This window comes from Crocodylus siamensis, chromosome 1 (genome assembly GCF_052110815.1).
Source record: "Crocodylus siamensis isolate JL-2025a chromosome 1, ASM5211081v1, whole genome shotgun sequence".
NCBI classification, from domain to species: Eukaryota; Metazoa; Chordata; order Crocodylia; family Crocodylidae; genus Crocodylus; species Crocodylus siamensis.
This window is the reverse complement of record NC_143395.1, coordinates 209922248-209949107: the sequence shown is the minus strand read 5'-3', so window position 1 is coordinate 209949107 and position 26860 is coordinate 209922248. Positions and strand designations below refer to the sequence as shown.

Here is a 26860-nt window from a genome sequence, read left to right as displayed (position 1 = left end):
AAATTAATAGACCACCCCCTTGAAGTCATCAGATCCCAGCATCTGTTTACAACAGCAGTGAATTTGGCCCAGTGTTTTTAGTCATTAATTAAAATGATTCAGGCGAGACAAGAAACTGCTTAAACCTTCAAACAGAATTCATACAAAACTTCAAGAAGTTTTGTTTTATTTCTATTCCATCCAATTCATTTTCGTGAGCTGCCATACTACCTACCTTCAGCCTGGGCTAGAAGCTGAAAGCATGAAACTCTTCAAATCTGTCCTGCAGAGTTTCTAAACCCAAAAGCCAGTTTTGAAGTACTAAGCTTGTGCAAGTACTCCCAGCTACATTGCTTGGGAGATTTCTTTCTCACTGATCTCATCACTAACAGCCCAGTTCACCTCACTGTACAATACCAAAATGTTCCATAGTCTACCCAAAGCTATGGCACACAATTAGCTAAGCTATGTGAGAAAATATTCATCAGTTGTCAGACTTGTGGTTCCAGCTAAACTCTCAAAATGGTCTCCAAACATGCAACTACCACATCTGCACACACTCTTCACACATAGTCCCAATTCAGCACACACACAATGGTTAGTATGCACTGACCAGACAGCCAGATGTGTACGTGTCTATGTTCCAATCAGTTGTGAACGGAATGATAAGTGACACTGACTCTTGGGGCACGTCTTGGTAAGTGTGCAGGTACAGGCTGCAGCACCTCAAACCTACTTCAGGTGCCACAAAGTACATGCGGAGCACATGTACCTGTTTGCTGCACTGCTAATTTGCAGCAGAGTGGATTTTTTTGGCACTGGGAGATCCCAGTGTCAAAAAAAAAAACCACTGCTAAGAAAAGCAGAGCAAAGCAGGCAGCAGGCTCTGAGTGGCCAGCTCAGTGCTGCTGCTGTCCCAGGAAGCCTCCAGGACCTTATGTAAGGCTCCTGGGGCCACCAGAGGTGTTGGCTTCAGCCTCCCCTACCCCACCCAGGTTAATTTGACACATACCAGAGTACATGTACAGCGGTGTGCCACTGCTATTTGTCCTGTGGGAAACACGAGCCCCTGCATTTGCGTGCTCGTCAGGACACACCCTTGGACTCTGTTTCAAGAGAACTAAAGAAACTGCATCTTATATTTTAATGGTAAAGAATATTCAGAATCAGCTAGCACCCCTAAACATCTCAAATTCGGCAGAAGTATTACCTGTCCTCTAAAATGATTTAATAACAAAGTAAACTCACAGGAGGCTGTTGAATATAATTCTCAAGTTGCACCATGAATGTTTCATTTTCTAGTGTCATATCTGCTCCGTGCAGACACTTGTAATTATAAGCTAAAGCAGTGGTTGTCAACCCATGGTCTGTAGTCTGCAGGTGGTCTTGAAGACTATATCTAAGGAGTCAGTGAAAAATACTTATGAACAATCAAAAATATGTGAGTACCTATGCTTACAATAAGGGATCTGCACCTCCATTTTAAATGTTTTAGGGGTCAACAAATAAAAAAAGGTTGAAAACCACAGATCTAAAGAATAATATAGTAAACTGGTTGAAGTTCAGTAGGGAGAATAAAGTTAATAAAATGACAAATAACAAGTGTAATTTATTCTGTTAATGATGATAGTCATGAAGAAGACAGCCTTTTGATAGTGTCATCTGCTGTGCCATACCTAGGACAGATTATAATGTTTTTAAATAGGTGTGATGGTCTTTTACTATTTAGTAAATTTTACTTTCTGAGTCTTGTCTCAGGAGATCTTATCATGAGAACAACATGCTGTAAATTCGGAAGTCAGACAAGCTATGATATTCTCAAGAACTAAACAAGACAAAGCTTTAATAAAATCTCTCAGGAAAAACAAAGTAAAAGATCATTGCAAACCTTTGAGACCGTCTTATTTTAATTCAGCCCCATCACTCATCTCTGTATGCATACTTGACAAAAAACTTAGATATCTATTTACCTTGTGGTGAAATGCGTTTCCACTGGTTCTCAAAATGTGGTTTAGTTAATGTAATGTGTACTAAAATTCAATACATGGCTTACATTTGTTTACAAGTAACAAGAACCTATGGTAGCTGGGTTGTCTCATAGCAACAGCCAGTCAGCTGACCTGGGCACTGACATCAAAGGTAGTAGCGTCCCTGGCGCACACAATGATTTTAAACATTGAGCTGACCAAAGGTTTCCACATCTCTGAGCAATGATTATAATGATGTCAATAGGAATTCCACAACAGGAAATAATGATATCTCAGCTGCTTGCTCCCACGTCAAATATCCTGTCTTTATAATAAAAATCTGTGTTTCCAAATGCCCAGAAGTGAAGTTCACCATTAATTAGTGTAAATGAATAGATACTGAAGGTGGTATACAAAGCAAAGCAGACATCACTGGCAAATTAAAAGGTAATTCTTAGCTGCAAATGTTATTCAGTGATCAGTTATGTCCAGTGGTGCTCAACGTTTGAGCCCTGTTGACCAGATGAGTGGAATAGAGACTGCCCATAGGCCAGATCAGGCCCACCATGCTGGCCCCTGTACACCTGGGTCAGGTCCTGCACCAGGTGTCTAGATAGGGCCTGCATAGCAGGGCCACACTCTCCAGCCGGTGGGGATCCCCATGAACCAGAAATTTGGTAGCAAGGGAGCAGAAATTAACACTGCCATTGCTACACTACCATCTTTTTAGAACTCTGGGGAGCCTATGGGCTGGATGACATGGCTCTGGAGGCCAGGAGTTAAGCACCCCTAGTTATATGCATAGTTGTCTGGTCATAATACTCCCATATGATTCTCCCATACCCACTCCCTAGCACTATTGCACCAGTGGTCCCTTCCTTTCATGGATGGAGGAAACCAAGCTTGGTACTTATGCTACCAGAGAGGTAGGGAGTGGAGTTGGAGGATTTTGCTGTAGGCTAGCCCAAGGAGAGGGATGGTCTATTCTGCCCAGCCAGACAGGAACTGCAGTGTTGTTAAAACTTGTGATTTGCCACAGGTCTCTCAATTTTTGGTGTGTTTCTTACAGCTCCAGTTGCTGGAAGCAAGATACAGGTTGGGAATCACAGCTTCCATTTTTAAGTAAGTTTCTAGTTAGTGGTTGCAGCAAAAAATCTGAGAATATATAGCAAGCATTTCTGAACATCTTGAAACCAGAAGGGAAACAAAAAGAACCCAAAGGTATTATTAAAAAAAAAAAATTATGTTAAAGTCAATGTCATGTCTTATGGAACCTGACTCAGGATGTTTTGACATAGTTGGTACTAGTAAAGCAGAGAGCTGGGTGTGTCACAGTGAGGCAAGGGCCTGAGAAGGAAGAGGCATGGAAGGTGGCAGAGGGCAAGGTGGGTTAGGGCAGGGGCCAGAGACCAGGAGGTGCAGGCAGTGAGCCTTGTTTGTACTAGGAGGATCCTCTTGGGGCCAGATGTGCTTCAAGGTCACTGACACATTCACTGAACCTTCACTCAGCTCCAGTCTGGCTGCATTTGTTGCAGCATACAGGCTTTTCCCCAGTGCCCAAATGATTTGAGGAGAAAGGAGTTTGGGGATGGAGTTAAATCCACCCCATTTTGCTGGTCCATATTGCCCTACAATTGTTACACCTCTCTCAGCATTTGTGGGCCTGAAATTCACCCACCTGAAATTCTCCAGGATGGAGACATTGGTAGGATTGCTCTTGGATAGAGAAACAAGAATGAAAGCCTGTTCCCTTGGGATCTTCCTAGAATCCCTTTATGCCAAAGGTGCAATAACTATCTGGAACTTATATCAGCACTTGGACAGTAATAACCTGGGCTGGGAGGCATCAACATGGAGAAGCATTGCAATATTATACAGGAACAACTGGATGGTGTTGAATACTGGAATGACAAAAAGGGGGTAAAACAGTACAAAATGCAAGGCCATCTAGAAAGAAGAACTTCTACTAAGCTGGTGTCTTATCAACTAGATGTGAAGGTAGAGAGGGAATTAGATATAATTCTCAGTTACAAGATGATGCTGAGCTATCACTGTGATGTGGCCATGAAAGAGACAAATAACGTCCTAGGATTTACCAGGCATAATATTTCCAGTAAAGACAGGGAAATATTGATGCCATGAGACAAGGCCCTGATCATCCCTCAACTGGAATACTGAGCACAGTTCTAGCTACTCATGCTCAAGAAAGCTCAGTTCAAAGTGGAGCAAGTGATAAGAATAGTTAGCAGGATATTCAAGGGAGGGAAAGTCTGTTGGGTCAGCAGAGAGCTCATTTAATTTAACCTGGGAGAGGGGGATGATTACTATCTATAAATATATCAGAGCATAAACAGCAGACAGGAAGAATAGCTATTGAAGCCAGAGGAAGTATGCTGGCACAAGAACAAATGGAAACTAATTGGCTGTGAATAGTTTTTGCCTGTAAGTTGAAAGGAGGTTCCTCATTGTAAGAGCAGGAAAGATCTGGAATGACCTCTTCATGGGAGCAACAGGGACAGAAATCTGTTTACAAGACAGAGTTTAATCTGGTTATGGAAAAGGTTATATGACATGGTGCCTATAAAAGAGATGACTGAGCCTGATGACCAGGGATGTCCCTTCCAGTCCTGTGTTCTTCTTGTCTTTATCCCATTCTATATTTCAGGCCCCTCTGACCCCCAAGATAGGCCCCTACCTATTAAAACTACATCAGTCTCTAGGGTTCAGATCACAGGCATGACTGTATGAATAGAGAGATAGTTCCTGCTGAAAGGGCTCAGAAACAGGGACAAAGACAAAAGCCAACAGGAAGGGAAGCAAACAGGGAAGCAAGGGAGTCAAGAACAAGAAAACACTGGGACATGAGGGATAAACACACTGCATGCACCCAAACTCATGATGATTTCTTCATGTGCTTTTAAAGATTATACACACCTGTAGGCAGCAGCCACCCCCTAATTTTCATAAACCAGAACAAACACAAAGAGCCGGACAGGGTGCAATTTCAGAATATTAAATTTAAAGCCAAACTTTGAATTGGCTGACTTATGACTTTGCAGTCTCACTCAAGACTTTTTAACAGGCTGCAATGGCAGAACTTAATCATGGCAGTCAGTATTCACCCCCAAAAGCCCACTCAGAAACATAGGACTCTCACTGCTTAGAGGATGCCCCTGACTCCCAAATTCCTGAAGAGCTATTATTCTGGCCTCACCCCATCACTCTTGTTTCCTTCCCACACAGCCCCCTCATTCCTCCCCTCAATCTCCTGTCCTCTCAAGATCCTCTGTCTCAGCGCCCACCTGCCTCCAACAATCTCTCTCTGTAGTTTGGTACTTTACCACAGCCTTCTTCCTGCCCCCTTCTAGTCTCTGCTCCCCACAGTCCTAGTGCTGTAAACTCTTGTGAATCAGCCAGGATAAGAGCTGGCTTAGCAATAAACTGTGAAGCATCAGTTCTCTACCAAATTTCAGCTCTCCCCTAAGGGACTCCCCACTCTGATCCACTGTCATCTCTACTGTGCCACCTCCTTAGGAAGAGCAGCCAATAAATAAGAGCTCTTGCAGTCCTCTCCCACACTTCAATGGCCAAAGAGTTTTTGGCTGGGTACACTGGGAGAGAGAGAAGCACAAAGAGACCAGCTGCCCTGGATGGTTCCACCACTCCCTCCTTCACATCAAGAAGTCAGTCTGCTCTCCAAATGTCTGGCCATCCCTGGAGCACCAGACCTTGGAAGGAAAGGCAGAGAAGAGCCTCTGGAGCCATGCCCCTGCTCCAGGACAGGGGGCAGCCTGCTGAAGCTACACAAGCAAGTGGGACACAGAATAGAGCTGCTGTGGGGACTACTGCTGGACCAGCTGCAGCTCTGCCCCTTTCTAGTCTCCGGGAGTGAATTTCCAGGGGTGCCAGGCCTCTAGCCTTTGCCTCTCCTAGGGTGGAATTGCACGGTTCTCCCATGCCTTGACCCAGTCCTGTGCTACCACATTCTGGGCTTCAACAGTTTTGCAGGTCCAACTGGATTCAGCACCTGCAAGTCTTCCATTTTGGAATCTGCAGGTACAATGAACACTGTTACCAGACAGCCTAGTGGTGAACAGAATAATATGTTCACTTAGCTTGAGAAACAAAGTGCCGAATAAGAGAGAGGATTTTAGCACAGCCATAGTCAGCATATAGGTTGCCCTTCCATGAGGCTTGTCAGATTTCAGCTGAGGCCCAAGGAAGGTATCACTTCTCCAGTCACTCCATCTCCAAGAGTCTAGGTATCACAGCTTCCTTACCCAGGGACTTTCTGTTTGACAGAGTATCTCTTACAAATTCACTCAGGGTCTCTGTTCTTTTGGGCTTCCAAGCTGGGGCCCAATCTTGACATGTTAGTGTTGTGACATCAGTGAAGGTCTGAAGAGGAAACAGGTTTTGCATTGTCTCGTGTCAGTGGATGGTGGGCATCTTCATTGGTTGCACTGCTTCCTGCCTTTTTTCTTCATTGACTTGCTCTTAAACTGAACCAAAATACCAAAAAATAAACATTGCAGAGACCAGGACAAAAGAGTAATCAAATTATTGAGCAGCTCTTCTGCAGGGGGTAGAAATTATATGTTTAGGAAAAGGCAGGTGTTTGTGGGGGATACAATCAGTTAGAGTTTGGCTTGGAGTAAAGCTGGGATGATTCCACCATCAGGTAACCTGTGAGAGCTTTCTTAGCTGGGGTGCACTGCAAATATATACTTAATACATTTTGGAGAGCTGACAACACTAATTGTCTCTCACACACCCCATGTGCACAAGGGAGACAGACCAAAATCTTTTTTTCCAAAAGCGTCCTGATCTTTGGGAAGGGCCTGACTCATGATTTCCTAGCTTGCAACAAATGCAGCTGCACAAGAGGTGGGGGAACAAAAAGCTGAGCCCCAGCTGGCTTTGATGCTACTCCCAGGTGCCCAGACCCAGGACTGTACATGAAGGAGAACACCCTTCCAGGAGCACCAGATCCCATTTCATTGGACCCCTGCCCTCACCAGAAAAAGAAATGTTGGGAGTAGCTCCCAGCAACTGAGTAAAAAGGAACAGCTGCAATAGCCATCAGTAAAAGTGAGAGGATATTTGATACAGACCCTGGTGTTAGCATCTTCATAGTTTCATAGTAAGTAGGGTCAGAAGGGACCTGAGCAGATCATCAAGTCTGACCCCCTGCCACGGCAGGAAAAAGTACTGGGGTCAAATGACCCCAGCAGGGTGATTGTCTAACCTTGTCTTAAAGACCCCCAGGGTAGAAGCCAGCACCACTTCGCTTGGAAGTAGGTTCCAGATCCTAGCCGCCCTGACAGTGAAGTAGCACCTCCTGATGTCTAAAGACAGGGTATATCAAGTCAAACACAGATTCTTTCCAAAATCCTGAAAACCGCTTTCAAATGGAAAAATAAATGCACTTTTTGGACACAATGCCAGGAGAGGTTGCCGTGACCAAATACTGGTAACTCCTAAGAAACAGGCGTCATAAACTCCCCCACCACCTGTCTTATTGCAATCATGCAAATCGTCAAATGAAGCTGTACCTAAGAATTCATGTTCCTAGCTACCAGCCCTCCCTCCTTGGTAGAACTAGTGTCAAACACTTGGAATCAATACATAGCAGAGTTTTTAAAATGACAAGTCACACTGGGGTAGTGTTGGCCTGCAGAATTGAGACCATAAGATTGCCACCAATGCCATCCTCCTAGATAAACACCATAGAAGCAGCACCACTCCCTCAGGGTCCAGTCAGCCACAGCTTGCAACAGCACACTGGATTCTGTACTCCAGTACATTTCCCCATTCATAAATACAGGTGTGTGGGATGTAGGATGGTGGGGACTTCCTGGGTCACAGAATCCAGTTCCTGCTATGGCACCACATCCTATATATATAATAGCACATTTAAAGATTTGCACCTTAAGATATAGCCTACTGTACCTATTCATCAAACCAACAGCCTACCGTACCTAATCATCTAATCAGCTTTATACCAGCATAACCAAGTACTGAAGAAAAATTGCAAATCCCTAAACCAATCCAGTGGAGAATTACTTCTGGAAAAATCAGGGTGAAACTCAACAAGGGGTAATTTACTCTGATAATTCTTCATCTGTTCATCTCCAAACCAGGATAGGCACTTGCTAAGTGCAGAAAGGTTATGACTTGCTCCCCCATCTCCCCCCATGACCCCAAGGGTAGGGGAGCTCAGGAAGAGTGGTTGCTCCTCAAGGGAGCGATCCTCGATACACAAGCTAATGCTATTCTGTCTCAGAGGAAAGGCAGCAAAAGGGCACAGCAGCCCCCTTGGCTCTCCAGGGAACTAGCAAACCTCCTGCGGCTAAAAAGAAAGGCCTACAAAGGATGGATGATGGGCTCCACCTCCAAGGAGGAATATTCTGCACTGGTCCAGTCCTGCAGGGAGCAAACCAGGAAAGCCAAGGCTGTGACGGAACTCCAGCTAGCTACAAGTATCAAGGACAATAAAAAGTCCTTTTTTAAATATGTGGGGAGCCAGAGGAAAAGCAAGTGCAACATTGGACCCCTGCTAAACCAGATGGGACAACTGACAACTGACGCCCAGGAAAAAGCCAACCTATTAAATGGGTACTTTGCGTCAGTCTTTCATCAGCCCCATGGGATGCCCCTGCCCACTATGGGACAGAGGGGCCTGGGTGAGTGAGGCCTGGGTGAGGGAGATTCCCTGCCCTCCATCAATGCTGACCTCATGAAGGAACACCTTGAGAAGCTGGACACCTTCAAGTCAGCTGGCCCTGACAATCTGCACCCCAGGGTACTCAAGGAGCTGCCGAGCTTCATAGCCCAGCCCCTGGCACGGATCTTTGAGAACTCCTGGCGCTCTGGTGAAGTGCCCGAAGACTGGAAGAAAGCCAATGTGGTGCCTATCTTCAAGAAAGGGAGGAAAGTGGATCCAGCAAACTACAGGCCCATCAGCCTGACCTCTATCCTGGGGAATGTCTTGGAAAAGATTATCAACAGACTGGCCAACAGCAACATCCTGAGGGATAGCCCGGACAGGTTTGTTGTGGGTAGGTCTTGCTTTACCAATCTTATCTCCCTTTATGATCAGGTGACTTATCACCTGGACAAGGGAAAGGAGATTGACATCATATATCTTGACTTCAAAAAAGCCTTTGATCTGGTATCCCATGATCACCTCTTGGCAAAACTGGCCAACTGTGGCCTTGGGTCCACCATGATCCGTTGGCTGGGGAATTGGCTCTGTGCACGGACACAGAGGGTGGTGGTTGACGGAAGTTAAACGTCATGGTGCCCTGTGACCAGTGGGGTCCCCCAAGGCTCTATCCTTGGACCCATATTGTTCAACATCTTAATTAATTATGTGGACATAGGAGTCAGAAGTGGACTGGCCAAGTTCACTGATGACACCAAACTTTGGGGTAAAGCATCCACACCTGAGGACAGGAGGGCGATCCAGGCTGACCTTGACAGGCCCAAGAAATGGGTGGACAAGAACCTGATGGTGTTTAACACTGAAAAATGCAAGGTTCTCCGCCTTGGGAGGAAAAACCTGCAGCATCCCTATAGGTTCAGCAGTGCTACGCTGGTTATGGATGAAAGGGACTTAGGGGTCATGATTGACCACAAGATGAATATGAGCCTTCAATGTGATGCTGCAGCTAGTAAAGCGAGCAAAAAGCTGGCTTGCATCCATAGATGCTTCTCAAGCAAATCCCGGGACGTCATTCTCCCCTTGTACTTGCCCTCAGTGAGGCCGCAGCTGGAGTACTGAGTCCAGTTTTGGGCTCCACAATTCAAAAAGGATATGGAGAAGCTTGAGAGAGTCCAGAGAAGAGCCACGCGCATGATCAGAGGTCAGGAAAACAGACCTTACGATGACAGGCTGAGAGACATGGGACTCTTCAGCCTGGAAAAACGCAGGCTCAGGGGTGATCCGATGGCCACCTATTAGTTTATCAGGGGTGACCACCAGTACCTGGGGGAATGTTTGTTCACCAGAGCGCCCCAAAGGATAACAAGGTCGAACGGTCATGAACTACTACAAGACCATTTCAGGCTGGACATAAGGAAGAATTTCTTCACACTCCGAGCCCCCAAGGTCTGGAATAGCCTGCCACCGGAGGTGGTTCATGCACCTACATTGAACACCTTCAAGAGAAATTTGGATGCTTATCTTGCTGGGATTCCATGATTCCAGCTGACTTCCTGCAATTTGGGCAGGGGGTGGGACTCGATGATCTTCCAAGGTCCCTTCCAGCCCTAATGTCTATGAAATCTATGAAAATCTCCTAGGGGTAAAGCACTGTAGTGGCACCTTGGGTAAGTCTTTCTGTTCCTGATCTTGAGGTAAATTATACCACAGCATGTGAATCTTCATCCATACCCATGGATGGACCACCCCTTCCTCCCATGAAATTTCAATGCACCATGGCAGATGGATATCCAGCTGGCAGCCCATGTGCACCATGTGGTCCCCCAAAGGGTTAGTATGAGACCCAAGGGCTCATGCAGAGCTTCCACTCACCTGCATCCATTGTTCCTGTCATAGCAGCTGGGTTCTTCAGGCTCCCTCTCCTTCTTCCAACTTCTATTTACTGCCTCCACTCCAGGAGGGCAGGGTGGCATGAGATGGGGCCAGGGTGCCTGAGCTGCATGCATAGCAGGGGGCCAGGAAGGATGCCCATACTGCACACACAGCAGAGGAGGGGGCCAGGCTGCTTTACACTGAGCACAGGAAGAAACTGGGCTGCCCCAACAGCAGGTGCATGATGTCTGGCCGGGAGGCGAGGCCTCTGCTGTAATGCAGCAAGGAGGAGCCAGGCTGCCTGCACTGTGGAGGGGCTGCTTGCGTGGCGTGTGTGGCTGGGAGGTGGAGGGAGTCAGGCTGCTTACACTGGGAATATGGCAGAGAATTGGTAGGGATGTCCTGGGCTGCCCATATGTTGGGGAGAGCCTAGGGGACTAACTACACAGTAAGCAGCCCCAGCTCTGTAGTTCATGCCTTGTGAAGCTCCTGGGACTGTGATCTGTGCAGTGCATGGCTCCCAGCTTCCTAGAAGTGGGACAGCCCTGCTTTACAGCATCTTCAGTTCTGACTGTTTCTTCTTGGGGCAGCCAACTAGACATCCACTAAAATTAAGCGCAGATCCTACTGAAGTCAATGGGAGCAGGATGAGGTTGGTCCTACCTGTATAACAAAACTCTGCAAGCTATGAAATGTGCCACTTCTCTCAACCCTCGGCCACAGAAAGCCCCTGATTAGAAAAGGACTCAAAGAATGGCCTCTCAGCTGCATAAAAACCAAAATCTTTTGGCTTAGCGATTATGGATGCCTGAGAGCGAAGATGACTGGTAGGAGGTGCACGGAGGGAGGACATGTGTCCCCCTCCATCTGGGATTGGCCCCTAATGCGGCACTGCTCAGGATGGGACAGTTGTTTTGTTGTGCAGGACAGTGGTGTGTGTGTGTTTGGGGGGTGGGTGGCACGAAGCTCTGGCACAGAAGTATAGCAGCAGATATGGGGCTTTTGGCTCACTCTGGGTCCGCCGACAAATTGTGCTCCTCCCCAGATGCAAGAGGCACCAGTCACCCTTGCCTGAGAGCAAGGTATATCACTGTAGTCAACATTATTTTGCAGCAAGGTAAAGAATTTGCTCTGCAATGAACTACGATGGTCAAATGGACAAAGTTATACTGATGGGCTGGAGTTAATAACACTTTTCACAGATTCAAAGACTTTAATGCCAGAAGGGACCCATAGACTCACTTAGTTTGACTTCCTAAGCAACACAGGTGATAGGACCTCAGCCAACAATTTCTGCAATCAGGCCAGGACATTGAGTTGACACAGACTAGGTTTTTAAGATTTTTACAGATAATCCAACACATCCACATAAGTGGTTTCAGTAGTGAACACTCTCCTTCCACTTTCTACCACTTTTATTTTATCTAGATTCAATTTTCAGCCACTGGCTGTTTTGATTTTGATGAACTTGAATGAGAAATTATAGAACAAGAAATGAACCACAGACAGGACGATGTTGAAGTATGATCTAAATGGAGACTATGGATTCTTATCCCATTACTTGGATTAGCTTTCATAAGCCATATGTCCTTCAGTGGGTTAACTGCTTTGTTTTGTTTTCTCTCTCTCTCTCCCTCCCCAACCTTGTCTTTTGTATTCTAATTTCTCTCCTTTTTATTCACAGTTTTCTGCATGTCCTTTCACAGCATCTGATAAAGTAAATTTGGGTCCACAAAAGCTTGTGCTCTTCTCTATCTTATTTAGTCTATAAAAGTGTATATCTACCCTGCTTTCTTTCTTCTACTCACCTTGGCATCTCCCAGCGGTGCCCTCTCTATTTTCGTTCCCCCCACACCCCCTAGCCTTTGTATTCTAATCACTATTTAGCTGCTCTGCTTCCTACAGTCCCGTTACAGCACCTGAAGTAGGCCCTCTGCTTACAAAAGCTTATGCTATACATCTATGACTTAGTCTATAAAGGTGCAAGTCTATCCTGCCTCCTGCTTAATGTCACGCTAACCAGGGCTAACTACCTCTGACAATTGTGAGACAAACAGCACACCTCCAAGGCCATTCTGTTCCAATTCAACACTTAGAGCTGGATCCTAATCTATCTATTAAGGGCCTCAGTGGGCTTATGTGGCTAAGCATGACTCTATTGCACCCTGCTGAAAGCCCTGAAAATCCTTTGGCCCAGCTATTCCTGTAACACACCATCACCTTAACCTTAGAGACGTAGTAAAGCTGGGTGCCCAATGCAGCAGGATGCATGGAGACAGTGGTTCATAGATTCATAGACTGTAAAGCTGGAAGGGACCTCGGAAGATCATTGGATCTAGCCCCCTGCACCAGGCAGGAAAGACAACTGGGGTCAGGTGACCCCAGCAAGATGACCATCCAGTCTCCTTTTGAAGATTTCCAGGATAGGCAACTCCACCACCTCTGGAGAGACAGCCTGGGCACCCTAACTATGAAGTTTTTCCTAATGTTGAGCCTGAAACAGTCTTCCAGGACTTAGTGGCTACTACTCCTGGTTTTCCCCAAGTGTGCCCTGGTAAACAGTTGTTCACCAAGCCCTTGATGTACTCCTCTGATGTAGCAGTAAGCTGCTACCAAGTCCCCTCTCAGCCTTCTCTTTTCCAGGCTGAAGAGATCCAGGTCCCTCAGCCTTTCCTCATATGGCTTGCCGTGATCATAAGGGTGGCCTTTCTCTGGACTCTTTCAAGCTTTACCATGTCCTTGTTGAAAGGCGGGGCCCAGAACTGGATGCAGTACTCCAGCTGCAGTCTCACCAATGCTGAGTAGAGTGGAAGAATCACTTCCGTGGTTTTGCTGGAGATGCATCGATTCATGAATGCCAGAGTATTATTTGCCCAGTTGGCTACAGTGTCCTACTGCCGGCTTATATTCATACTGTGGTTTGTTATTACCCCCAGGTCCCTTTCATTCATGATGCTGGTCAGTTTGGCACTGCCAAGCCTGTAGGTGTGTTGAGGATTGTTCGTCCCCAGGTGGAGCACTTCACATTTCTCAGTGCTGAATTTCATCTGGTTCCAATCTGCCCGACTTGCTAGCCTGCCTAGATCTGCCTGTATCTGTAGTCTATCTTCAACCGTGACCATGCTACCCCATAATTTGGTGTCGTCCGTGAACTTGGCCAGTGAGCTCTTTGCTCCACCATCCAAATCATTGATAAAGATGTTGAAGAGTACTGGACCAAGCACCGATCCCTGTGGGACATCACTGGCCATTTCTCACCAGAACAACAGATCTGTTCATTAGGACTGTCTGGGTCCTCACCCACAGCCAGCTTTGTACACACTTAAATGTATCACAGTTAAGCCCACAATCTTCCAATTTTCTCACAAGAATATTGTGGGATACCAGATCAGAGGCTTTTTGGAAATCAAGGTATACAGTGTTGTCCTGGGAAGCAGGGTAACAAAGGGTACTTACCGGCAGCCCCAAATGACTCATGCGGAGAACAGCAGGAGGAACCCACATGGCTCATGAGCCGCCTCTATGTACAGCTGTGGCCGGCCAGTGACATCAGCACCAGACACCGGCTGGCAAAGTTAAAAATGGAGGCCGCCGCAGCAGAGGAGATGGATAGCCCGGAGAGAGAGCTCCAGCAAGCAGCTCCTGAAGGGCAAGCTCCGCTGCGGCTAACACCGCTGGAGGAGCAAGCCGTGTTGCTACATCCACCGCCAGAGGAGCGAGCAGGGCTGCCGCAGACACCGTTGGGGAAGTGAGCAGTGCGGCTGCAAACACTGTCTGAGGAACAAGCCGTGCTGCAGCCGATGCCACTGGAGGAGCGAGCCTCAGAAGAGGAACCAGAGGAGGCTGGTGAGCTGGAACCTGGGCTGTGGGAGAGAGAGGCGCCCCATTGAGACCCCTTACCAGGCACTGCTGAAGTGAGTACTGAGGTGAAGGGGGAGGAGCGGGAGGCATCTACGCAGAAGCCTCAAGATGAGGGTGCAGTGGTGGGCTGGTTGGGGTGAGACAGGGTCATCAATGAGGCCCAGGAGGGCTAGCAGAACCGGCCTGAACTCCAAGGCCAAGCAAAAGGAGATTCATGGGGTGTGGTGAAGGAGCACTGAGTCTTGGCAGCCGCAGGCGAAATTCCCCAAGGTGGGGGAGCCTAGGGTAAGGGCACTTAGGATACGGGCTTAGGGAAGGTAGGAGGCAGTTCCTGGGAGTAAGCGTCCCGTGGGGCAGGATTAGGAGGGAGACCAGGCTGGGGGCTCAGCCTCACCCAACGTCACGTCAGTGTGCAAGTTGGGAGGGCGTGATCCGTCGGAGGATGTCATCAAGGTGACCAGCAAGGTGGCGTGAGGGCGGGGTGTAGGGGTGGTGGAGCCCCGTGAACAACCGCTAGGCCGGACCCGGGCATCGAGGAACCCGCCAGGCACCCCGCCCATTGTGGAACATCAAGACATGGCAGGAAAGCGCGGGGTCTACTGCGTGGGAGGACGGAACTACCTCAAGGTTGCTGAGGGTCCAGAAGAGGCATAAGATCCGAAGACAGGTCCGAGCCACCACCTGGTGGCTAGAGACAGCCCGGCGGCACAAATGTCAACATCCTCTCTCTTATCCAGGTGGTGAGTTACCTGATCATAAAAGATGAGGTTGGCAAGACAAGACCTGCCTGTGATGAAGCCATGCTGGCTGTCATTCAGAATCCTACCTTCTGGAAGCCTATTGCACATAGACTCCTTAATGAATTTTTTCAGGATTTTCCCTGGGTTAGAAGTTAAGCTAATTGGCCTATAGTTACCCAGGTCCTCCCTATTCCCCTTCTCAAGCAAATCCTGGGACGTCATTCTTCTGTTGTACTCGGCCTGGGTGAAGCTGCAGCTGGAGTACTGTGTCCAGTTTTGGGCCCCACAATTCACAAATGATGTGGAGAAGCTTGAGAGAGTCCAGAAAAGACCCGTGCGCATGATCAGAGGTCAGGGAAACAGATCTTACGACGACAGGCTGAGAGCCATGGGGCTCTTTAGCTTGGAAAAGTGCAGGGTCAGGGGTGACCTGATGGCCACCTATTCGTTTATCAGGGGTGACCACCAGTATCTGGGGGAACGTTTGTTCACCAGAGCGCCCCAAGGGATGACGAGGTTGAATGGTTATAAACTACTGCGAGACCATTTCAGGCTGGACAGAAGGAAGAATTTCTTTACTGTCCGAGCCCCCAAGGTCTGGAACAGCCTGCCATCGGAGGTGGTTCAAGCACCTACATTGAACACCTTCAAGAGTAAATTGGATGCTTATCTTGCTGGGATCCTATGACCCCAACTAACTTCCTGCACTTCAGGTGGGGGGCTGGACTCATGATCTTCCAAGGTCCCTTCCAGCCCTAATGTCTATGAATCTATGAATCTATGAAGATGGGCACAACATTGGACCTCTTCCAGTCCTCAGAGACCTCCACAGAGTGCCACGAGTTTTGGAAGAGTTTCACCAGGGGTTCTGTGATGACTTTGGCCAGCTCCTTCAGCACTCTCAGATGGAGTTCATCCGGTCCTGCTGTCTTACATATGTTTAATTTTTTTAAGTGATCACATACCAGTTCTATGGCAATAGTAGGAAGGCTTTCATTCCTGCCCTGCTCATTCTGTACCCTATCTGGCATGAATTTCCCCTTGGCCCGGTGAAAGACCGAAGCAAAGTAGTCATTTAGGAGTTCATTTTTCTCCTGAGTGCTGGTAACCGGGTGTCCTGAGTTGTTGAGCAATGGGCCCACACTCCCATTAGTTTTCCTCCTGTTCCCTACATACCTAAAGAAAGACTTCTTGTTCTCCTTGATTCCCATTGGTAATTTAAGTTCAGTCACCGCCTTAGCTTTTCTAATCTGTTCCCTACAAGTGTGGGCCATTGTTGTATACTCTTCCTTGGGGCCTGTCCCAAGTTTCCATGGTTCGTACGCTTCTGTCTTCTTTCTTAGGAGGACCGTAATTTCCCTGTTTAGCCAAGAAGGCTTTCCAGCCCTTCTGGTACCTTTCCTCCACATGGAAATGGGCTTCCCTTGTGCTTCAAGGATTGTGTCCTTAAGGAAGGACCACTCTTTATGCACTCCTTTCACCTTTGGTCCCTGATCCCACAGCACTACCCTTACTAGTGACCTGAGCTTGCTCAAATTTGCATTTTTGAAGTCCAAAACTTCAGCCCTGCTATCTGATTTGTCTGCCTTGTGACGGACAGTGAACATGATGGTTTCATGGTCACTGGTGCCCAGGCTACCATCTATATTTAAGTCAGTCACCAGGTCATCTCCTTTGGCCAGAACCAAGTCTAGGAAAGCATTACTTCTGGTTGGCCCATGTACCTACTGAGTCAGGAAGAGCTCTTCAGTGCAGGTCAGGAAGGAACTTGCTCAATCCAACTTGCCCAAGTGTTGCTCCCAAGAGATGTCTAGATAATTGAAGTCGCCCATGACAACCATGTCCCGTGCATGTGCAGCCTCTGTCAGTTCTCAGGTGAACTCTAGATAGAGTTCCTCCCTCTGGTTTGGTGGTCTGCAGTATACACCTACAGTTAAGCCTCTCTTGCCATGCCCCCCATTGTAGCTTGATCTAGAGGGTTTCAAAACATTCTTCTTTGGAGCTGATGTTGGCCTCCAAGGAAGTGTACTGCTCCTTCACATACAGGGCTACACCTCCACCTTTCTTCCCTCCCCAGCCCCTTCTATGTAGGGTGTAGTCCTCTATAGCTATGCTTTAATCATGTGAGGAGTCCCACCAGGTCTCCATAATCCCTACTAGATCGTAATGCCCACTGGAGAGCAGGAGGGCTAGCTCCTCCTGCTTGTTCCCAATGCTCCTGGCATTAGTGTACAGGCACCTGAGTTCTCCTATTGAGACCCTGGGTTTCCTGCCATGCTGAAGGGGAACTATTCCCTCCATTCCTGCAAGAGTGGTTCTCCTAGTGTCCCTATCTATGGAGCTTTCTTGTATGTTGGTCCCTGGGCATGGTCCAGTCAGTGTTTCACCGTCCCTCAGCAATCTTAGTTTAAAGCCCTATCTAGAAGATCGGCCACCCTGGCTGAGAACAAGGACTTACCTCTCTGTGTGAGGTGGATGCCATCCCTTCCCAGGACTCCTCACTCCCTGAAGTGTGTGTTGTGGTCAAGGAAGCTGAAGGCCTCTCAGTTGCACCAGTGTTGGAGTCATCAGTTCACTGGATCTATGCCAATCTACCATTGGTATAGTTCTTGTGAGGGAGTACCTTGAGAGGCTGGACACCCGCAAATCAGCTGGTCTGGACAGATTGCACCCAAGAGTGCTAAAGGAACTAGCAGATATCAGAGTGTGGCCACTGGCAAGGATGTTGGACAATTCATGGCGCTCAGGCGAAGTACCTGAAGATTGGAAGAGGGTCAATGTGGTGCCTATCTTCAAGAAAGGGAGGAAAGAAGATCTGGGAAAATACAGGTCTATCAGTTTGACCTCAATCCATGGAAAGGTCTTGGAAAAAATTATCAAAGAAACCAGTCTCAACAGGCTAACAGAAGGCAATGTTCTGAGCGACAGCCAGCATGGTTTTGTCGCAGGTAGGTCTTGCCTGACAAATCTCATTTCTTTCTATGACCAGGTGACGTATCACCTGGACAAAGGGCAAGAGGTTGATATAATTTATTTAGACTTCAAAAAAGCCTTTGACCTGGTGTCTCACAATGTCCTCATGGGAAAATTGGGCAACTGAGGCCTTGACTATACTACAGTTTGATGGCTGAGGAACTGGGTCTGAGGTCGGACCCAGAGAGTCGTAGTTGACGGAAGCAAATCAATATGGCACTTAGTAACCAGAGGTGTCCCTGTCACAGAGCACTTAAGTGCCCTGCGCCTGAAAACAGAAATGGCTCAGGAGAGACCCCTAGTGGTGAGAAGGGGGAGGCACAGCTGCCAGTCACCAGGGCAGCACAGGTGCTGGTTGCTAGGGCAACCAGTTAAACCAGCTGAGAGGAAGGGGCAGGGCTTAGCCCTTCTTAAGCCCAGGCAGGAGGCCAGGAGGGCAGTTCCCCTCTGGTGACCAAGGGAGGAGGAGCGGGCTAGTACAGATGGAGGGGAGAACTCTGGTGGCGGCGGTGGCATCATCCCCTGGTCGTTGCTGGGGTTAGAGTGCTTGCTGGTAGGGATTGAATGTTGTTTGACCGGATGGTCTAGCTTTTATGTTGTAGCCCAGGGGCTTTGTGTTCTTGTGTTTACTGTTTTGACCGAAGGACCAGGTGAGGCTATGAGGGGTTGGAGGAGGCCTCATAGGGGCTCCATGGTGGCATGGGGACCCTGGCACCAGAGGGTCCCATTTTGGGGTGCACTGACCCCAGCTCTGAGCGGGCAGTTGTGGGAAGCCCGGAGCAAAGGGGGGGGCAGTGGGAAGCCCCAGGGAGGTAAAAGAGAGGGCCAAATCACAGCAGGGCCCAGGTCAAAATCCCGTCAGTACCATCTGCGAGGCTTGGGCTGTAGTGTAGGGAAGGGAAAGGAGCCGCAGATTAGTGCCACCTGGCACTGGGGCATATAAGTGGGCAGCCTCCTGCTAATTACATCACTCAATCAATTAAGATCAAGGCATGGCAGGCAAGTAAGCAGGCAGCTGGCCCATAACAGGAGGGCGGAGTCACCACTAGAAAGACTCCAGTAGTGATACTCCTGTCACAGTCCCCCAAGGCTCTGTTCTTGGACCTGTACCCTTTATTGTCTTCATAAATGATCTGAACTCTGGTGTCAGAAGAGGACTGGCTAAATTCACTGACACCACCAAACTTGAGGGGAAAGGGTCTACACTTAAGGATAGGCTGGTGATTCAGGCCGACCTTATCAGGCTTGCAAGGTGGGTGAGTGAAAACCTGATGGCATTCAACATGGAGAAATGCAAGGTGCTCTACCTCAGGGGAAAAAACGCACATCACACTTACAGGGTTGGCAATGCTACACTTGCTATCACCATGACTGAAAGAGACTTCAGGGTCACAGCTGACCACAAGATGAACATGAGCCACTAATGCAGCTGGCAAAGTGAACAAAACTCTGGCTTGCATCTACCGATGCATCTCAAGCAAGATTCAGGATGTCATCCTCCCACTGTACTTGGCTTGGTGAAGACACAGCTGGAGTACAGCATCCAATTCTGGGCTCCACAACTTAGGGAGAACGTGGAGAAGTTTGAAAGAGGCCAGAGGAGAGCCACGCGCATGATCAGAGGGCAAGACAACAGGCCTTATGAAGACAGACTGAGAGTCATGGGACGCTTCAGCCTGGAGAAGCGTAAGCTCAGGGGTGACTTGGTGGCAGCCTATAAGTACATAAGGGGTGTGCATCAGGATCTGGGGGAATGCCTGTTCACCAGAGCACCCCAAGGGATGACATGGTCCAATGGCCACAAACTCCTGCAAGACTGTTTTAGGCTGGACATAAGGAAAAACTTCTTTACTGTCTGAGCCCCAAAAGCATGGAATAGACTTTCCCCCAGTGCTGGTGCAAGCACCTACACTGGGTACTTTTAAGAAACATTTGGATGCTCATCTTGCTGGGATCCTTTGATCCTACCTGACTTCCTGCCCTTTGGGCAGGGGGCTGGACCCAATAATCTTCTGAGGTCCCTTCCAGCCCTAATGTCTATGAAACTTCCTTGACGCATCCTTCCCTCCTGAGACCGTGGCCTGCAACTGGGAGCACAGAGGGCCCCCGACCCCTTGAGTCCAGCCCCCAGAGTCCTGGTGACTTCAGTCATAGAATAATAACGTAGCAGGGCTGGAAGCCACCTCCAGAGGTCATCTAGTCCAACCTGCTGCCTGAGACAGGAACATTTCTATCCAAATCATCCAATACAAATCAAAATCTAAACTCTACACAAGCCTATGATCAACCTTGACACAACAGAGATCTAATACCTTAACCTGCTACAGGCAAACGTGAGGGACCACAGCAGCAACTGTCCTGCTTCTATGAAATGTTGTCAATATATGTTCAAGAAATCTGGGGTAGAGGCCTGCCCCCACCTCTACAGAGGAAGGCAAAACCCCCACAGACTGAACCAATCTGATCGTGGGGTACAATTCCTTCCTGATCCCAAATATGGCAACAGGTGAGACCCTGAGTTGGGGGGCAAGACCCCTAGCCAGGAGCCTCTGGCTTTGGTCCAGCAGAAACATTGGCACAGCTCAGTCAAAGTCTCCAGCCTTTGCAGCCAACACCCAGCTCCTCGGAGGGAGGCTTTTAAACGCCCCGGCTCATGTAGTAGAAAAGGGAGTGGGGGCAGGGGCCAGCAGCAAAGCCCAGAAGCCGGGGAAGTCCCAACCTAGATCGGGGCGGGCAAGGCCTGCGCGGGCTCCCCGTCAGTGAGGGGGCGCCACAGCTTCCCCCGGCGTCTGCAGCTGCCCGCGCGTGGGTGCTGCCTGGGGAGCAGCTCCGTTTCTCCACCCCCACCCCGCAGCTGCACTAGCTGAGGCTGCCCGGGGGCGGGCGCGGGAGCTGGAGGAGCGGCCCCGCCCCCACAGCGGGCGGGCTGGCGGCGGCGCGGGGCCATGCTGAGGCTGCGGCGGGTGCCGGGCGCTGCGCCGCCGCCCCCCCGCTTTGCGCACCGGGCTCGGGCGGGGCCGCCCGCGCCGCGTAGGAGGGGCCGGGCCGGGCCGGGGCGCGGGCGCTGCCCTATGGGCCTGCGGAGGGCTCGGGCCCCGCCGCCGCCCGGGGACATGAAGCTGCTGCCGGTGCCGGCTGTGAGAGCGGGCGTGGCCGGGCCGGACTAGCGCGAGGCTGGCTGGCGGGCGCCATGTACACGTTCGTGGTGCGGGATGAGAACAGCAGCGTGTACGCCGAGGTGTCCCGGCTGCTGCTGGCCAGCGGGCAGTGGAGGCGGCTGCGCAAGGACAACCCCCGCTTCAACCTCATGCTGGGCGAGCGCAACCGCCTGCCCTTCGGCCGCCTGGGTGAGCGCGGGCCCGGCGGGGCGGGACGGGACGCGAGCTGCTGGGGAGTGAGCGGGGCCCCAGGAGGCGGCGCCGCGGAAGGATGCGCGGTGGGATGCGGCGCCTGCGGGGAGCACGTTTGGGGGCCGCTGCTCCTCTCGCGTCAGCCCTCAAGGGGCCTTGGCCCGGCAGCCGCCGCCTCTTAGCCGGGCGGGCCCGAACAAAGGACTTGAGAGCCCTGTGCCGCGCGGCTGCGGCTGCCGTGAGCCGCGGGCTTGAGAGGGGATTTTGGGCGGGGAGGGACAGGCGTGCTTTGGCTTTTTGTTGGGGGGTGGCTATTGAACTGTTGCATAGTGGACCCGATTCTGTAACTACAGCAAGAGAAGGCAAGGCCAGCCGTGTTTGCACTGCGTTTCCGGACTGATTTCAGGGCTAGCCGGCTGAAAGCTGGAACCCCTCCCATCCTTTAGGGAGCTTGGACATGTGACCGGCCTTAGTCCTCAGGGTTTTATTCTATGCCCCCTAGATTGAAATGGTGGGGTTTTAAATGAAACCCACCATTTCAATTTTTCCATCACGTTATGGTGGTGGGCCTGATCTTTTTTTGTTGGGGGCTAGCTGCCAGTGGACTGAGCAGCCCCCGAGTTGCTGGGGGCCCCCAGTCCTTTTCTCCACAGTGCTGGGTGCCTCCAGGGCAGTACCTGGCGCCCAAGCCCACCCAGGGAGCAGTGCACAGCAAACAGTTGGATCAGGCTGAGTGCTGCTTCCAAGATGGGGCAGCACCCATCCTGCTAGCAGCCTGCCCATGGGGTGCCACCACCATGGAAAGAGAGACTGGGGCCCCCTGCAGCTCAGGTGCCACTTGACCCCCAGCCACAAGAGAGGTGGGCAGGCTATATGGGGGGGGGGAAGAGGGATTGTCCCCCTCACCACTTGTGCCTGCTGAAGGAGCCTGATCTTTTTTCTTTTTTTCCTCTGCTGAACCTGCCCACCTCCCCCTTGGCCAGGGGATGAGTTGCATCATTGTAATTTGCCATGATACAAACTCATCTAAAACCCCCAGAACTGGTGCAGGTGTGATGCCATTAAGTCCCACAAATGACATTTTTGTCACATGTACATCATGACAACTGCCACATGTCCGAGCTCCCTTAATGGCTAACTAATTCCGCTTTATCTTGCTGTGCCTTTCCCCTTTCTTGACTTCCCTTTTTTGGGATCATTTGGTGGGCATTTCTAAAATCTCAGCCGTTGCTCAAGAAGAACATGAATCCAACATACATCTCTTTATGTGACTGAATGTTGATAAGAAGGCAAATTTTTTGCAAGAGAAGTAATTCGATATAGGTTTGTTATGATCAGGATTGAATCTGCAATGGATTTTGTTGTTGCTGTTTTTTGATACTGTGTGAAACAGATGAGTCACTGGCAAGGCATGATGCTGGGAATTTTTTGGAGAGGGAATTACTTCAAGGAGTCTTTTAAAATTTTGGTTGGCAAACCAATGATATTCTTAAGATCCGGTTTTTAGACCCATCTTATAAAAACAGCTTGTTACATGGAAATAATAGCCTTTTCCCCTTTGTCATCTCCCTAAAGATTCTGCATTCATTTATTTTGAAATCGGCCCAGATTCCAGTGAACTGAGATGACTCATTGTAAAACTTCTCTTTCATTTGGCATGATTATCTTCTTCTCTTCAGGAGATGATCAGAATTAATATAGTCACAGAGTAAGCCAAGGTACATTTGATAGACTGCAAGTAAGTTTCTTACACTTCAAGGAAGTGGTTCCTTTGGGTCAGCTGACATTTTGGAGCCCCCAGCTTGTGAACAATGAGAGTGAAGACTGGTTTTCTCTGGGTGAGATGCAGGGGTTGACCCACTGTGAACACAGCTAACATAGGACAGTGAAAATGGTGGGGAAATGGTGTGAACTAAACAGTTCACTTGGGTGTGAACCCAATAGATCAATGGCCCCAAAATTCTTGTCATCCGGAACAGATTGTTATGAGGTGTCAGCTGAACAAGTAGAGAACAGAGTGGTTCTTGCAGGGAAGTTTTGTGTGGTCTATTTAGTGTCCAGGGCTTTGTATTCTACCTGCTGTCATAAGTGGCAGAGATGCATGTGTCAAAAATTAGCCTCTTCACATGGTAGTTGTGTGACCAACTTGCATTCGCCCCATGTCCATGTAGGCTAGGTCTGGGAAGTGGCATGGAAAGAGAAGGTGTCATTCTCAGGTTCAAGAGAACTCTTTATATTTTAATTGATTTGAAGACATGTTGTGGTTTGACTGTGTAACCCTTCCTTTGCAGCTGTTACTGTCTGAGAGGGTATAATGTTCCTACCATAAGAGTAGGAGAAAGTATCCCTGGAACAAATCACTTTTATAGCCATCTTACATGACAGCTGGAAGAAATTTTACCAGCTCTGGGACAAGGTGGGCCCACACCGCTCCCCCTTATAGTTCTGGCAAAGAGGCAGCCCTTACATGCCCTTATAGCTGTGGCAAAGAGGCAGCTAATTATAGTTGCTCACCTGAAACTGGTGGCTAGTAGAATTTTGTCAAGCAGATCTAAGTGGGTTCAGTAGCAGAGATGAAAAAATGTATTTTACCAAAATAGGTTTCATAATTTGATGACAGCCCTAAGATGGCACGGGGGCTGCTTTGGTTGAGCTGTCCACATCTAACAGGATGTTACTGTTCTTCACTAATGCTCAAGCCCCTAGACTGATCATCTGAAGTACAGTTAGATTTGAAAACAACTCCCAAAATATTTGAGAGAAGAAATCTTTGCGTAGCCCCAGAACTCTGAGTAAGAAAGCCTACCCAGTTGACTCGGGATATAGGGTACCACACAACCTTGCATGCAGGGTTCGTTTCTAATCAACTTGCCTTTCCTCCAAGAGTTCAGCTGTTACTGCAGTGCTACCATTACATTGCTGCTTTCCTCTGGATTCCCTTTTTTTGCTAGTCAAATTACTACACACACACAAGGGGTCCAGTTGAAATGCAGCAACTTTCTGCATGGGGAGACTATCTTAGACAATCGGGCATCTCCAAACTAACAGACAGGGTGAAGCCAGACAGATCTAGATTAAAAATAAGGTGCACATTTTTGGCATGCTGGTAACTGGTCTAGGTGTATGGTGCTTCTCCACCACTTGCAGTCTTGAAATTAAGACCAGGACACCTGTCTAAAAAGTACACTGTAGCTCAGCTTCAAGTTATGGGCCATAGATGGTCTTAAGTGTCGCCTCTATCCCCCAGATCTGTGCGTGGTGGGGCAAAGTGATGACACACCAGGTTGCAATTTTCTATAGCTCCCTTGGGGTAGGGGAAAAGGAAGGTTGAGAAGAAACAGTCTTGTTTTCCTTCCTCCCCCCACCCCCAGCACACACCCATTGCTGCAGGAAGCCTTCTGCATGGGAAATCAGTGGTCATGGGTGGGGGAGCTGCATGCATTTGGTGATGAATGATCTGTCCTGTTGTTTGCTGGCTGTCCCTGCAGGGATGTTTCCAAATAGGTGTTGTCTGTCTCTCCAGTATTGGTAATTTGGGAGTTTACTAACCCCGTAATAAGAATGTGGGTATGTATTCCTGAAATAACTCCTGCACCAGGAATGGTTCCCTTTGCTGTGATATTCCCTCCAGCATTTTGTGTATTTACTTTCCTCCATTTCTGGTAATTTTTAAATCAAGACAGGATTTTTTTTCCAGAATACATACTTTGGCTCAAAGGAATTAATTCCTAGAAGCCCTTTGGCCTGTGTTACGCCAAAGCTCAGAGTAGATCGGTGATGTTCAACCAGGGTGCCAGGAAATCCTTTTAAGGGTGCCGTGGGGTGCAACACAGTATTAGTACTTTTAATTTGGCGAACACATACATGATTCACAAGATAAACCCAGAGATTACGTGTTCAAGTCCACTGGTCCGGACGATCTTCACCCTAGGGTTCTACAGGAACTGGCCAAGGTCATTGCGGGACCCCTGGCGCGGCTCTATGAGCACTCGTGGTGCTCTGGTGAGGTGCCGGAGGACTGGAAGAGGGCCAATGTGGTCCCTATCTTCAAAAAGGGAAAAAAAGAGGACCCAGGAAATTACAGGCCAGTTAGTCTTACCTCAATCCTGGGTAAGCTCTTTGAAAAAATTATCCTGGCACACATCCAGGAGGGCCTTGCGGGGGAATGCATGCTCAGGGGCAACCAACATGGGTTCATCAGTGGCAGGTCTTGTCAGACCAACCTGGTGGCCTTTTACGATCAGGTCACCAAATCATTAGACGCAGGGGTTGCTGTGGATGTAGTCTTTCTGGACTTCCGGAAGGCTTTCGACACTGTCTCTCACCCTGTCCTCATCAAAAAGCTGGGAGACTGTGGTGTCGATGCCCACACAATCAAATGGGTCGCTAACTGGTTGGAGGGCCGCACCCAGAGGGTGGTAGTGGATGGGTTCTTCTTGACCTGGAAGGACGTGGGCAGTGGGGTTCCGCAGGGCTCGGTCCTCGGGCCCGCACTGTTCAACATCTTCATCAGTGACTTGGATGAGGGGGTAGAAAGCACCCTGTTCAAGTTTGCTGATGACACTAAGATATGGGGGGATGTGGGTGCACTAGAAGGGTGCAATAGGCTACAAGCTGACCTTGACAGGTTGCAACAGTGGGCGGATGAGAATAGGATGGGGTTTAACACTGATAAGTGCAAGGTGTTGCACATGGGGAGGAAGAACCGGCACCACACTTACAGGTTGGGGAACTCCCCTCTTGCCAGCACGGAGACGGAAAAGGATCTTGGAGTCGTCATTGACTCCACGATGAACATGGGCCAGCAGTGTGGGGAGGCAGTCAAGAAGGCCAACCGTACCCTGTCATGCATCCACAGATGCATCTCGAGCAGGTCCAGGGAGGTGATCCTCCCCCTCTATGCGGCCCTGGTCAGGCCGCAGCTGGAGTACTGCGTCCAGTTCTGGGCGCCACACTTCAAGAGGGACGTGGACGATATGGAAAGAGTCCAGAGGAGGGCCACTCGTATGATCAGGGGTCAGCAGGGCAGGCCTTATGAGGAGAGGCTACGGGACCTGAACCTGTTTAGCCTCCACAAGAGAAGGTTAAGGGGGGACCTTGTGGCCTGCTACAAACTGGTCAGGGGGGATCAGCAGGTATTGGGGGAGTCCCTGTTCCCCCGTGTGCTGCTAGGAGTGACCAGGAATAACGGTCACAAGCTGGCGGAGGGTAGGTTTAGATTAGATATTAGGAGGCGCTACTTCACAGTCAGGGCGGCTAGGGCCTGGAACCGGCTTCCAGGGGAAGTGGTGCAGGCTCCTAGCCTGGGGATTTTTAAAAGGAAGTTAGATGAGCACCTTGCCGGGGTCATCTGACCCCGGTGCTCTTTCCTGCCAAGGCAGGGGGTCGGACTAGATGATCTACCTAGGTCCCTTCCGACTCTAGCTACTATGAAACTATGAAACTATTTCA

At 49.2% G+C, this 26860-nt stretch overlaps 1 protein-coding gene across 1 annotated transcript in view; it reads left to right on the top strand.

Annotated features, from left to right (window-relative positions):
* Positions 1–20966: 20966 nt before the first annotated feature.
* TTL (tubulin tyrosine ligase) overlaps positions 20967–26860 on the top strand; it is a 37964-nt gene continuing 32070 nt past the window's right edge. Inside the window, exon 1 of the mRNA XM_090054488.1 lies at positions 20967–21406. Coding sequence (XP_089910614.1) covers positions 21250–21406 — 157 coding nt within the window. The 5' untranslated portion in view covers positions 20967–21249. The remainder of the gene's footprint in view (positions 21407–26860) is intronic.